This window comes from Myotis davidii, unplaced genomic scaffold (assembly GCF_000327345.1).
Source record: "Myotis davidii unplaced genomic scaffold, ASM32734v1 scaffold73, whole genome shotgun sequence".
Classification (NCBI taxonomy): Eukaryota; Metazoa; Chordata; class Mammalia; order Chiroptera; family Vespertilionidae; genus Myotis; species Myotis davidii.
The window spans coordinates 6,980,465-6,991,275 of record NW_006286675.1 but is presented as its reverse complement, the minus strand read 5'-3'; the positions used below and the strand labels follow the sequence as shown (position 1 = coordinate 6,991,275).

The window sequence follows — 10,811 nt, the reverse complement described above, 5'->3', positions numbered from 1 at the left end:
ATAATTACTATTGGTAATTATGTCAGTCTATACCAACCAAGTACTTAATATATATTATCTCATTTAATCTTCAGAACGGGATTATGAGGTATAGGTAGCATTACCTCCATTTTACAAATAAAGAAATGGATTCTTTTTAAAAAAAATATATTTTATTGATTTTTTACAGAGAGGAAGGGAAAGGGATAGAGAGTTGGAAACATCGATGAGAGAGAAACATCGATCAGCTGCCTCCTGCACACCCCCCCACTGGGGATGTGCCCACAACCAAGGTACATGTCCTTAGCCGGAATCGAACCTGGGACCCTTCAGTCCGCAGACCGACGCTCCATCCACTGAGCCAAACCGGTTAGGGCAGAAATGGATTCTTAAAGGCTGAATGATGTCTCCAAAGTCACAGCACTATTAAGTGATGGAGCCATGATTACAATAGAGATCTTGGGTGATTCTGAAACTCTAACCACAGTGCTTTACTGCCTTTTACTGTTCTGTAAACAGTAAGAGGATACCTTAGGGAACATCTGAGTGTTAGGAACACAAGCCTACTCAAAAAGATCAAAGAAAAAGGAAGGGACATTAGTAAGTTCCTAGGGAACTTCTTGGAGTATAATTACAGGAACTTCAGTTTGGCCAGTAAGAGCTAGAAAGTTGTTAGGCATTTACAGAGGAGCTGTATTTTAAGTAGAGGTCAGGTTCTTATAATAGACTAGATACCGTTCAAATAGTCATTTTTTAAGTACTTCAATTTCTCATAAATTACACTAAAATATTGGATAGTCGGTTATGTAGACCTCTACATAAAACAACTGGCTTGCATTTGAGGCCATGGTATAGGTAAAATATATATGGTATCTGTAAACTTCCACTCAATGAGCAGTAGATATTGCAGGAGGCACATGGGAACTGATATTCACTGATTCATTGCTCCCTACTCTTTTGCTCACTGTGCTCATTGAGTATAAGTGCTCACTGTTTAAATAGTATTTATTTTCTTTTCATATTCATTTTGTAAAGTGAGTAGTTAATTTTTTTCTCTCTTATTAACTACTCACTTTGCAAAATGAAAGGGAAAGGAAAAACTATGTGATGAGATTCTGTTGTATTCTTTCAAAATTTTTATTTATTGATTGACTTTAGAGAGAGAGGAAGGGAGTGAGAGAAACATTGATTTGTTGTTCCACTTATTCATATATTCATTGGTTGAATCTTATATGTGCCCTGACCATGGATTGAGCCCGAAGCCTTGACATATCTAATGACACTTTAACCAATTGAGTTACCTGGCCAAGGCTGTATTCTTTTTGTATGTCTGATGAGACTGCATGTCTCTCCTTAGGCTTCTCTTCATAAATACACTCTTAATTTCTTGTTAACAGCTTAAAAAAAAAAGGCCACAACAGCCTTTGAGTCTACATGATCATAAAGCCCCCTCACTCTCTAAGATCTGACTCATTTCTCTGGCACAATTTAGAGAGAGAATCTGGCCAAACTTGGGTCAGATGTCCACTGCAGTCTGATTTGATATGACTGTAGGTAGTCACTACAGAGAAATCTGTTTTGGGAGCTTTGGGTAGGCATGTTCCCCAAGAAAGGGATTTGGGTAGAGGAAGTAATTGGTATCTCTACTTCAGAGGTTAAGATGTTTGATTTCCTAGTTCTACCACTAATAGTCATTTGTACCCAAAATAGTTGCTAACCTACAAGTAGTTGCCTGAGGATCTTTATCTGTTAAATGAGAACTTAGGATTCCCCAGGATTCCCTTCAGTTTCAGTAGCAAGATAAAAGTAATTTAGCCCTGAAATGAAAAGATCCCAGTAGTAGTAAGATGGGTTTTATACCAAAACAGTTGAAAAATTGCTATAAACTCTAACCTCTTACCTGGACTTGTTTCCCAGATGCTTTATTATTGCTTTTAATCATGTTAATTATTTTAACTCTAAAATCACTCTAATCTGCCTTCATACTCCACAGTGGGTCAGAGAGAGAGCACAACAGCTCTCACTAGTGTTGCCCATGACATTGTGTCACTAAGTCTAATGGACTTGGTCCTTCTCTTACATGGCTTTTCAGCAGCTTTTTGATATCGTTGACTACTGTCTCCTTTTTGAAGCATTCTCTTCTTTAGTTTCTGGTCATCCTCCTACTTCACTTGGAATTATTTGTCCACCTGAGGCCCAGTGCACGGATTTGTGCACCGGTGGGGTTTCTTGCCCTGGCCTGTGGGGATCGGGCCAAAATGGGCTCTCCAACATCCCCCGAGGGGTTCCAGATTGTGAGAGAGCAGTTCTCAAGTGACACACCCCAGAATCAGGCTCCCTCCTCGCTGGTTCTGGATGCATCACCCGAGAACCGCAGCTGCCAAGTCACTGCAGTTTGGCTGCTCCTGTGTTGAGCGTCTGCGCCCTGGTGATCAGTGTGCATCATAGCTACCAGTTGAACAGTCAGCCGGCTGCTTAGACTTTCATATATATAGATATTCTTTGCTGCATACGTGAAATTAAATTGGATTGAGTTGGTGCCTCTTCCTATAAATCCTCTTTTGGCTCTGTGATCTGCAGCCATGCTGTTAGCTATTTGGTCCTGGAACTCATAACAAACTAAATATTTCTTTATTTATTTCTTAGGTACTATGATAAAGAGCATGCCTTTACATAAGACTGATTAAACCAAATCTCTCATATGTGGAAGTTGGTACTCTCATTAATTAAGGGTGTTTGTCTCACACAACTTGTACAAGCAGTAAATCCAGATATACTGTCAATCACATCCTTTTGATGTAATTGCTTAGTTAATAAGTCTTTACCAACAAGCTGATCTTGAATTTCTGGGTCATGCCATAAGTTATTGTTTTTGTAGTTTTTCTTTTGGATTCTGTCCTCCCTCTTTAAGCATTTAAAAAAAGAAATGCATTAATTATAACTAATAAAATAAATCAGGGGTTTTTACATGCCTGTTAAGACATATTGGAATTTGTAGGTTGATTTAAAAAAATTTAGCCCTGGCCAGATGGCTCAGTTGACTGGAGTGTTGTCCCATGCACTGAAGTGTTCTGGGTTCCATTCCCAGCCAGAGCACATCCCTAGGTTGCGGGTTTGATCCTCAGTCTGGGAGCATGCAGGAGGTAGCCAATCAATGTTTCTCTCTCTCCCCCTGCCTTCCTGTCTAAAATCAATAAAAGCATATTGCCCTGACCAGTGTGTTTCAGTGGTTAGAGCATTGGCCTGGGCAACAAAGGGACTCAGGTTCGATTCCCAGTCAAGGGCACATACCTGGGTTGTGGGTTCGCTCCCTGCCCCTGGTCAGGGTGTGTGGGGGAGGCAACCAGCTGATGTGTCTCTCACATTGATGTTTCTCTCTCCATTGTCCATCCCTTCCTTCCACTCTTTATGAAAAATCAATGAAAAATATATCCTCAGGTCAGGATTAACAAAACAAAACAAATAATAATAATAATACATAATAATAAAAGGCATATTCTTCGGTAAGGATTAATTAATTTAAAAATTAAGAAATTAAATTTGTAAACATGAAATAACAAAGGAATGAACCTTCTAAATCATAATAAATACTTCTTTAAGGAGAAAAAGAAAACTATCCATACATAAATAAGATGTAGTAAATAAAGCCTTTATTTTGCATCTGACAGGTGTGTTGAAAATGGTTTACAGATTTAATTACTGTATATGAAAACATCTGTCAGAAGTCTAGAAACTGAGATATTTTCCCCTCATATGTTAAAAAAACTTACCAGTTGAAATATACTGAGTTCTTTTATGTAGAATATTGTTAAAATTTGATATTTTGTGATTAAAAACTAAAACAGTCTTTAGACTCGAGATTTTAAGAGCATGCATTATATTTTGCTCAAATATCTATATTCATCTGAGTTTCCCAAACTGTATGCAGAAATTCACATATCTTATATAGTGTACCAAGAATAACATAAAATTAACATAACATTTTTCTGTGTGAAATTCTTGTAAAACTAATTGAAATGAAGTTAGCATATAAAATACTAAACTTTCAGACAGTACCAGAATAATGTAAGTCCTAAATATGCTAATACAGATTAAAGTGATACAGTTGCATATATCAACCTAACATAGTCAATGCTATGGAATACATAAAGAATAATACCTTCCAAGAATTTGGTTTCTTTTTCATTAAAAATAGAGAATATAGTGCCAGATAACTGATCATTCCAGTGTTTTCTGACATATATAAAAGGTATGTTATTGTGTTACTGAATCTCCCTTAAATATTGGATAAAAAAGTAGTTGTGGGCCAAATCACATTGCATGTTTCTGATCAAACATAATTCCTTGTCAGTCTTATAGTTTCCTCTTTGTAGGCAATGGCTCTGTTTTTCTAGTTGCTTTTAAGATTTTCTCTTTATCTTATGGTTTCATCAGTTTTTACTGTGCTCTGTCTACTTGTTGTTTTCTTTATATTTATCCTACTTGGGTGTTCCTGGGGGCACTTGAATCTTTGTCTTAATGTCATTCTTCATTTTTAGAAAATTCCAGGCAATTATCTCTTCATCTGTTTGGTTTTTTTCCCTTTCCTATTCTTTCTCCTCTCTTCTGGGACTACAATTACATGAATAATAGACTATTTGCGCACGCTCTCTCTCTCTCATCTCTGCTTCATTTGTGAATATTTTCTACTGACTAATCTAGCTCCTATTTTATTAATCTTTTTTTTTTTTTAGCTGTGGATAATTTGCTGTTAAATACATTTTCATTTTGATTATTTCATTGCTTAATTCTAAATTTTTCATTTGATGCATTTAATAGTTTCCACTTATTTGCTAGATTTTTTTTCTATCTTAAACATTTTTTTCCTGTCATTTTTTAAAATTGAATTTCTTGGGTTGACATTGGATTGTTATGAATTAAACGGCTATTTTAACCTCTGTCAGTTACTCCAACATCTGCATCTTCTGTAAATCTGCTTCCTTCTGTCAGTTTTTTGTTTTTGTTTTTGGTGTTTGTCTTGTATTCTGGCATGCTCAGTAATTTTTGATGAAATGCTAGACATTGAAATATGAAATATTTTAGAAATAATTTGAAGCTCTGGATTTTTTTTTCTTCCTCCAGAGATTTACTTTTGCTTTTGGCATGTGGGTAGATTAGAGGTAGTTTATCTTAATCCAATTAGGGATTTGGCTGATTCTATGCTAGGTTCCAGTCTGTAAGGACTGGTCTATGCTCATTCTTCCTCCTCAGGCATAGTCCCTCAGAGATGCCAACAGAAAGCCTAGGTGTTTACTATCTCCAATATTTTTTTAAATAATTTTTATGGACTTCAGAGAGGAAGGAAGAGGGAGAAACATCATTGATGAGAGAGAACCATCTGTCAGCTGCCTCCTGCATGCCCCATACTGGGGACTGAGCCCGCAACCCAGGCATACGCCCCCGACTGGAATTGAACCCGGGACCCTTCTGTCCGCAGGCTTACACTCTATCCACTGGGCTAAACCAGCCAGAGCACTATCTCCAATTTTTATCTGCCCAGCACCACGAGGCTGTGGAACGCTTTGATTAAGCTTGGCATCTCTGGCCACTGGGAAGTTAGGAAGACCCATTCAGCAAGCTTCCTCAGATACCCCATTAGCAGCTTCTGATTTTTGTGTGTGTTTGGGGGCGGGGGGTGTTGGTTAATTCTTACCAGAGGATATTTTTTGTTCATTGATTTTTAGAGAGAGTAGAAGAGAGGGAGAGAGAGAGATGGAGCGAGAGACATTGATGTGAGACTGGCACATAGATTGGTTGACTCCCACACATGCTCTGACTGGGGCCAAGGATCAAACCTGCAACCCAGGTACGTGACCTTGACTGGGAATTGAACCCTCAACCCTTCAGTGTGCAGGCCGATGCTTTGACCACTTAGCAGCACTGGCCAGGGTAGCAGCTTCTGTTTTACATCTCATTGGCCAGAACTGTATCATATGGCTATCGTTTGCCACTATCCCTGACTTCAAGAGAAACTAGAAAATATTTTGCTGAACTCATAACTGCCCTCTAAAAAACAACTTGTTTTGCTACAATCCAGATATACAAGATGAGGACAGGTTTTTGTGTGACTGTATTAAAGAATACCAAATTTTCTAAAATGTTCAAAGATTTAGGTTTCTGACACTGAAAAGTAGCTTCACATATTTTTTAAAACATTTTTTTTTCATTTTTCTTTACTAAACAAAAGCAATACACATTAGTAGTAGAAACTTTAAAGTCTAAATGAGCAAAAAGAAAAAATCTGAAGTCCTACCAACAAAAGTTAACTTCTTTCAATGTTTTAGTAGATGGAGTTGTAGTAATTTTATAGTGATATATGCACAAGTGTATTTTATAAAAATAAAATACAAATTAACATTATATACGCTATTTTGTAACTTGTTTCTTTTACTAAGTATCATATACATATTTCCATATTAAAGTATACATTGAAGTAGTATTTTACAGTTTAGAAATCATAATTTTTAAAATTTAATTCATAATGCTTTTTAATTTTAGTGTTTCACACTAATAGTGTGTCTTGTGTCTCCTATTCTGTACCAACTCTTTTCTTGACCAGGTTAATACACAATTATGTTATTCTTGGCTAATACCAAAGGAATGTTATGTTTAACAGCCAGTGGGAGTAATGAACATGTTAAGTAGGCTCTGACTCAGTGATAATGATTCCTGGTAAAATCCCTTTAAATATCTTATTTCTAGGCTCGACTTGATACAGTGCAATGATTTTTAGTTATGAATGAAATTATTATACTTTTTCTCCCCTCCACTTTAAAGGTTTTTTATTTTCTTCGAAATAGAGATTCTAGACATTCCTTGGAGACAGTAGGGAGTGCCTTGTCAGCATACAGTTTCTACCATAAAATGCACACATGTTAAAATAGTAAAACTACTTTGAGATGCAAATGTTGGTATAGTTGGCTAGGCTCACTAAGTGACACACACATGCTGACAGGACAGCAGACATGATTTAAAATTCTACTTGAGTAATATTACAGATTATTACAGATCATGGACCTCTTCAAGGTCATGCTTGAATACCAGGGGTTGTGAATATTAAATACAGGATAACAAAAGATGTGTTTTATAAATTATACTAGAGGCCTGATGCACGAAATTCGTGCAGGGAGCTTAGCCCATGAAACCCTGGCTTCATCTGGAAGTTGGGACAGTCATTAGTCATTCTGCCATTTGGTCTAATTAGCATATTAGTGCTTTATTATATAGGATATGACTTTATAAATATCTGTACCTAGATTTTTAGTGGAAGATTTGCTTAATTTAATTCTAAATCCATCTAACTGCTAATTTTACTACCACTGGTGCCTTTCTTTAGAGCTTGGCTTTCTCATGCAGTTTTTGTGTTGAGACCAATCAGTATTTATTGCTCATCACTAACCCTAAGCTTTGTACTAGTATTTAGTGAATCTCAGATTCACTCTTGTCTAACAAATCCTCATAAAATAGTGAAGCTGATTCAGGTTAGATTTCTGTGAAAGAATATCTGACAGGGTTTGTTTCAAAAAGGAACAGTGAGTAGATAATGAACTTTATTACCTCTAATGAAATTACTTATGTCATCAGTCCGTGGACATCACACCCCGGAAATCTCCACATGGCACCATGGGAATCTGTCTTGTCAGCTGGGTGGAGATAATCCAGCATCAGATTCTTAACCAGTGCAGAATTGCTCATAAACCAGTTTAGAATTGCTCATCACCAGTGGCAGAATAGAAATACTAAGTTCTAGATCATATTGTTCCTAAGCCTTAGCTTCTTTAAAAGTTGATAGTTTGCTTTAAATTTATACTTCTGAATATTTTAAAATCCATTTATTTATGGCTATTTATAAAAGTGCTCCATTGTTTTTAGTATCCCATTTCTCCATCAGTGCTCTTGGCCATCTATTGCTATCTTTTGTTTATTGTTTCCCCAACTAGATTGTGAGCTTCTTATATGTCAGTGGTTCTCGACCTTCCTAATGCCTCGACCCTTTAATGCAGTTCCTCATGTTGTGGTGACCCCCAATTTCATTGTTACAAATTGAACGTAATTAAAGCATAGTGATTAATCACAAAACAATATGTAATTATATATGTGTTTTCCGATGGTCTTAGGCAACCCCTGTGAAAGGGTCATTCTACTCCCAAAAGGGTCGCAACCCACTGGTTAAGAACCACTGTTATAAATAGTAACTATGTGTTATATACATCTATGCACACCTACCCACTCCCACAGTGCCTCTTAAAATATAGTAGATATCCCATAAGTCTATTATTTAAATATTGACAAAATTACATTACTAGTTTTAACTTAGTTTTATTCTTTTAGAATTGTATTATTTCTCTGTCTTTAAATGATACTTTCTCTGCCCTTATTGATGGTTTGTCTTTTCTGGGAAAAGCATTCTACGTTTTATAATTAGCTTTTATTTCAAAATTCCCTAAAACATAAGGGTTACCTGTCTTTGTAATCCATGATATTTGAGATACATAAATATTTGTTGAACTGGGCATAAAGTTCTTAGATTTGAATTCCTAAGCATTCAAATGTTTGATATAAGCATTTGACTATTTCTTGTCTTTCAGATTTTGATCTACATTGCTGGGTATTAGTCATTTAATAGGTACTTAATGTGGGCAAAGCTATGTGTTAGGGATCACTAATATTTAATGCATAACTAAATATAATGAGTTTCATTTGACAAAATATGTACCTTTAATATTTTGTCAACAAAACAGATTACTCAATTTATAATATTTTTTTGTCATTATAGGGTAAAGTTCACCTTGAATTAAAGCTGAATGAGCTGATAACAGAGAATGGAACTGTGTGCCAGCAGCTTGTTGTACAGTAAGCATATTTCTTTTACTTAAAATCAACTAGAAATAATTGTCCATTTTGTATTCTTTGAATCTTAAGCCAACTCCCTATTTTAAATACTTTTAGAAATTTTTTTTCAGAAATGAAACTATGCCATTTCCTTATTAAGTTGATTTCCAATTTATTTTCTTATGTGTAGTCTACTCAGGTTCTGATAAGCCATTAATTAATTTATTCAATATTTATTACTGCATATGAGTTTAATGATAGATTTGGGCAATAGGGTAATACAGTCTCACAGGTAAGTGTGTCTAACTAGCTGGCAGGAGGGAAGTGGAAAGGCTTCCTAGTGGAGGGCCCCTAGGAACTCTGATACCACAGAGCAGAGCATAGGGACCTTGGTACTAAAACTAAATGCCTTTCTTGAGATTACCAGTATTAATTTTCACCTACTTTGAATCCTTTCCTCCTCTTTTGCCTTCAAGTCATTTTTTTAATCACCCAGACTCTACCTTTCTAATAGTTCTGGAAACCTGTTCCAGCCCAACCCCCAACCTTTTCCCTCTCACTCAGATTCTTCCTTTATGTTATTAACAAACTACCCAACATCCCTGACTTCCTCTGAATGTTTTCCTTATCTTTGTCTTAACTGGTATCTGACTCTCCCCTGAGATACTGTTTCCTCTACTGCTTTCTCAATCAGAGGTTGTTTTTTTTTTTTTTTACCATACCCACATACCTTGGAGCCAGGAAGTAGGGTAAATGTTACTCTCCTATTGCTGCTCCAGACTATAATTTATTCTGTTAATTGTCAATACCCCAACTCCTTTGAAGTATCCTCTCTCCATATAAATATATATTTTTAACTAGAGGCCCGGTGCACAAAATTCTTGCATGGGTGTGGTCCCTAGGTCTGGCCAGTGATCGAAGTGTGAGCATCTGGTGTGGAAGGGCAGGTACCAGCTGACCTCTGGGCCCCCACGCACCCCCCTCTGCTTGAGTCATCAGGCCCCCGCCCTCCGCCGCCACCACCACTGGTAGCCTTCTGCAGGGCAATTGGGCCCCCGCTTGCACCCACCTTGACTTGGTGCCGCCCGCTTACCTGCTTCACCATCCCATCCTAGTGCCCCTCTCATCGGGGCCCATCAAGGCCAGCAGCGCCTCCACTGCCACCCGCTGCCAGCGCTGCGTCGCCAATGCCCACCATGTTCCGCGTTGCACCCTGGTGGTCAGCGCATGTCATAGTGAGCAGTTGAACTCTCGTTCAAACTCCCAGTTGAGGGGACAGTTTGCATATTAGGCTTTCATTATATAGGATATTAATGTATTTTTACAAGTACATTAATTACTATATATTTTTTACTTAATTTTTCTGAACTCTTTCAAAAGAAGGTCATATATTTTATGGCCTTTAAGTATTTTAGTGTTTATTTCCTAAGAATAAAGATATTCTCTTAAAATAACTAGTTATCAAACTCAGGAAATTTAACATTGTTCAAGTAAAAGTATAATCTGTAGTTATTATACTTAATACCTTAATCTACAGTTATTATATTTCACTTTCATTAACTGTCCCAATACTGTCCTTTAGGATATTTTATTTCTCTCCATGAAATAATTTAGTCCAAGAGCATGTATTGCATTTAATTGTTATGTCTCCTTAATCTCCTTAATCTATAATGGTTTTAGCTTTTCTTTATCATGGTATTAAGATTTTTGAAGCATACACAGACCAGTTACTTTTCAATTTAGATTTATCTACTAAAAACAGTGGAAGATTTGTTTGCAGGTCATTCCACCTAGACCAGTGATGGCAAATCTTTGAGCTCGGCATGTCAGCATTTTGAAAAACCCTAACTTAACTCTGGTGCCGTGTCACATATAGAAATTTTTTGATATTTGCAACCATAGTAAAACAAAGATTTATATCTTTCCCTGGCCTCCCTGCTCACAAAAGCCTCCGCAGGGTA

At 36.7% G+C, this 10,811-nt stretch overlaps 1 protein-coding gene across 2 annotated transcripts in view; it reads left to right on the top strand.

Annotated features, from left to right (window-relative positions):
• The window catches only part of RASA2 (RAS p21 protein activator 2), a 135,764-nt gene that overhangs the window by 48,863 nt on the left and 76,090 nt on the right, over positions 1–10,811 (top strand). For both annotated transcript variants that reach the window (XM_015560415.1, XM_015560414.1), the window contains one exon: positions 8,795–8,871. In XM_015560415.1, the coding sequence (XP_015415901.1) occupies positions 8,795–8,871 (77 nt within the window). The remainder of the gene's footprint in view (positions 1–8,794; positions 8,872–10,811) is intronic.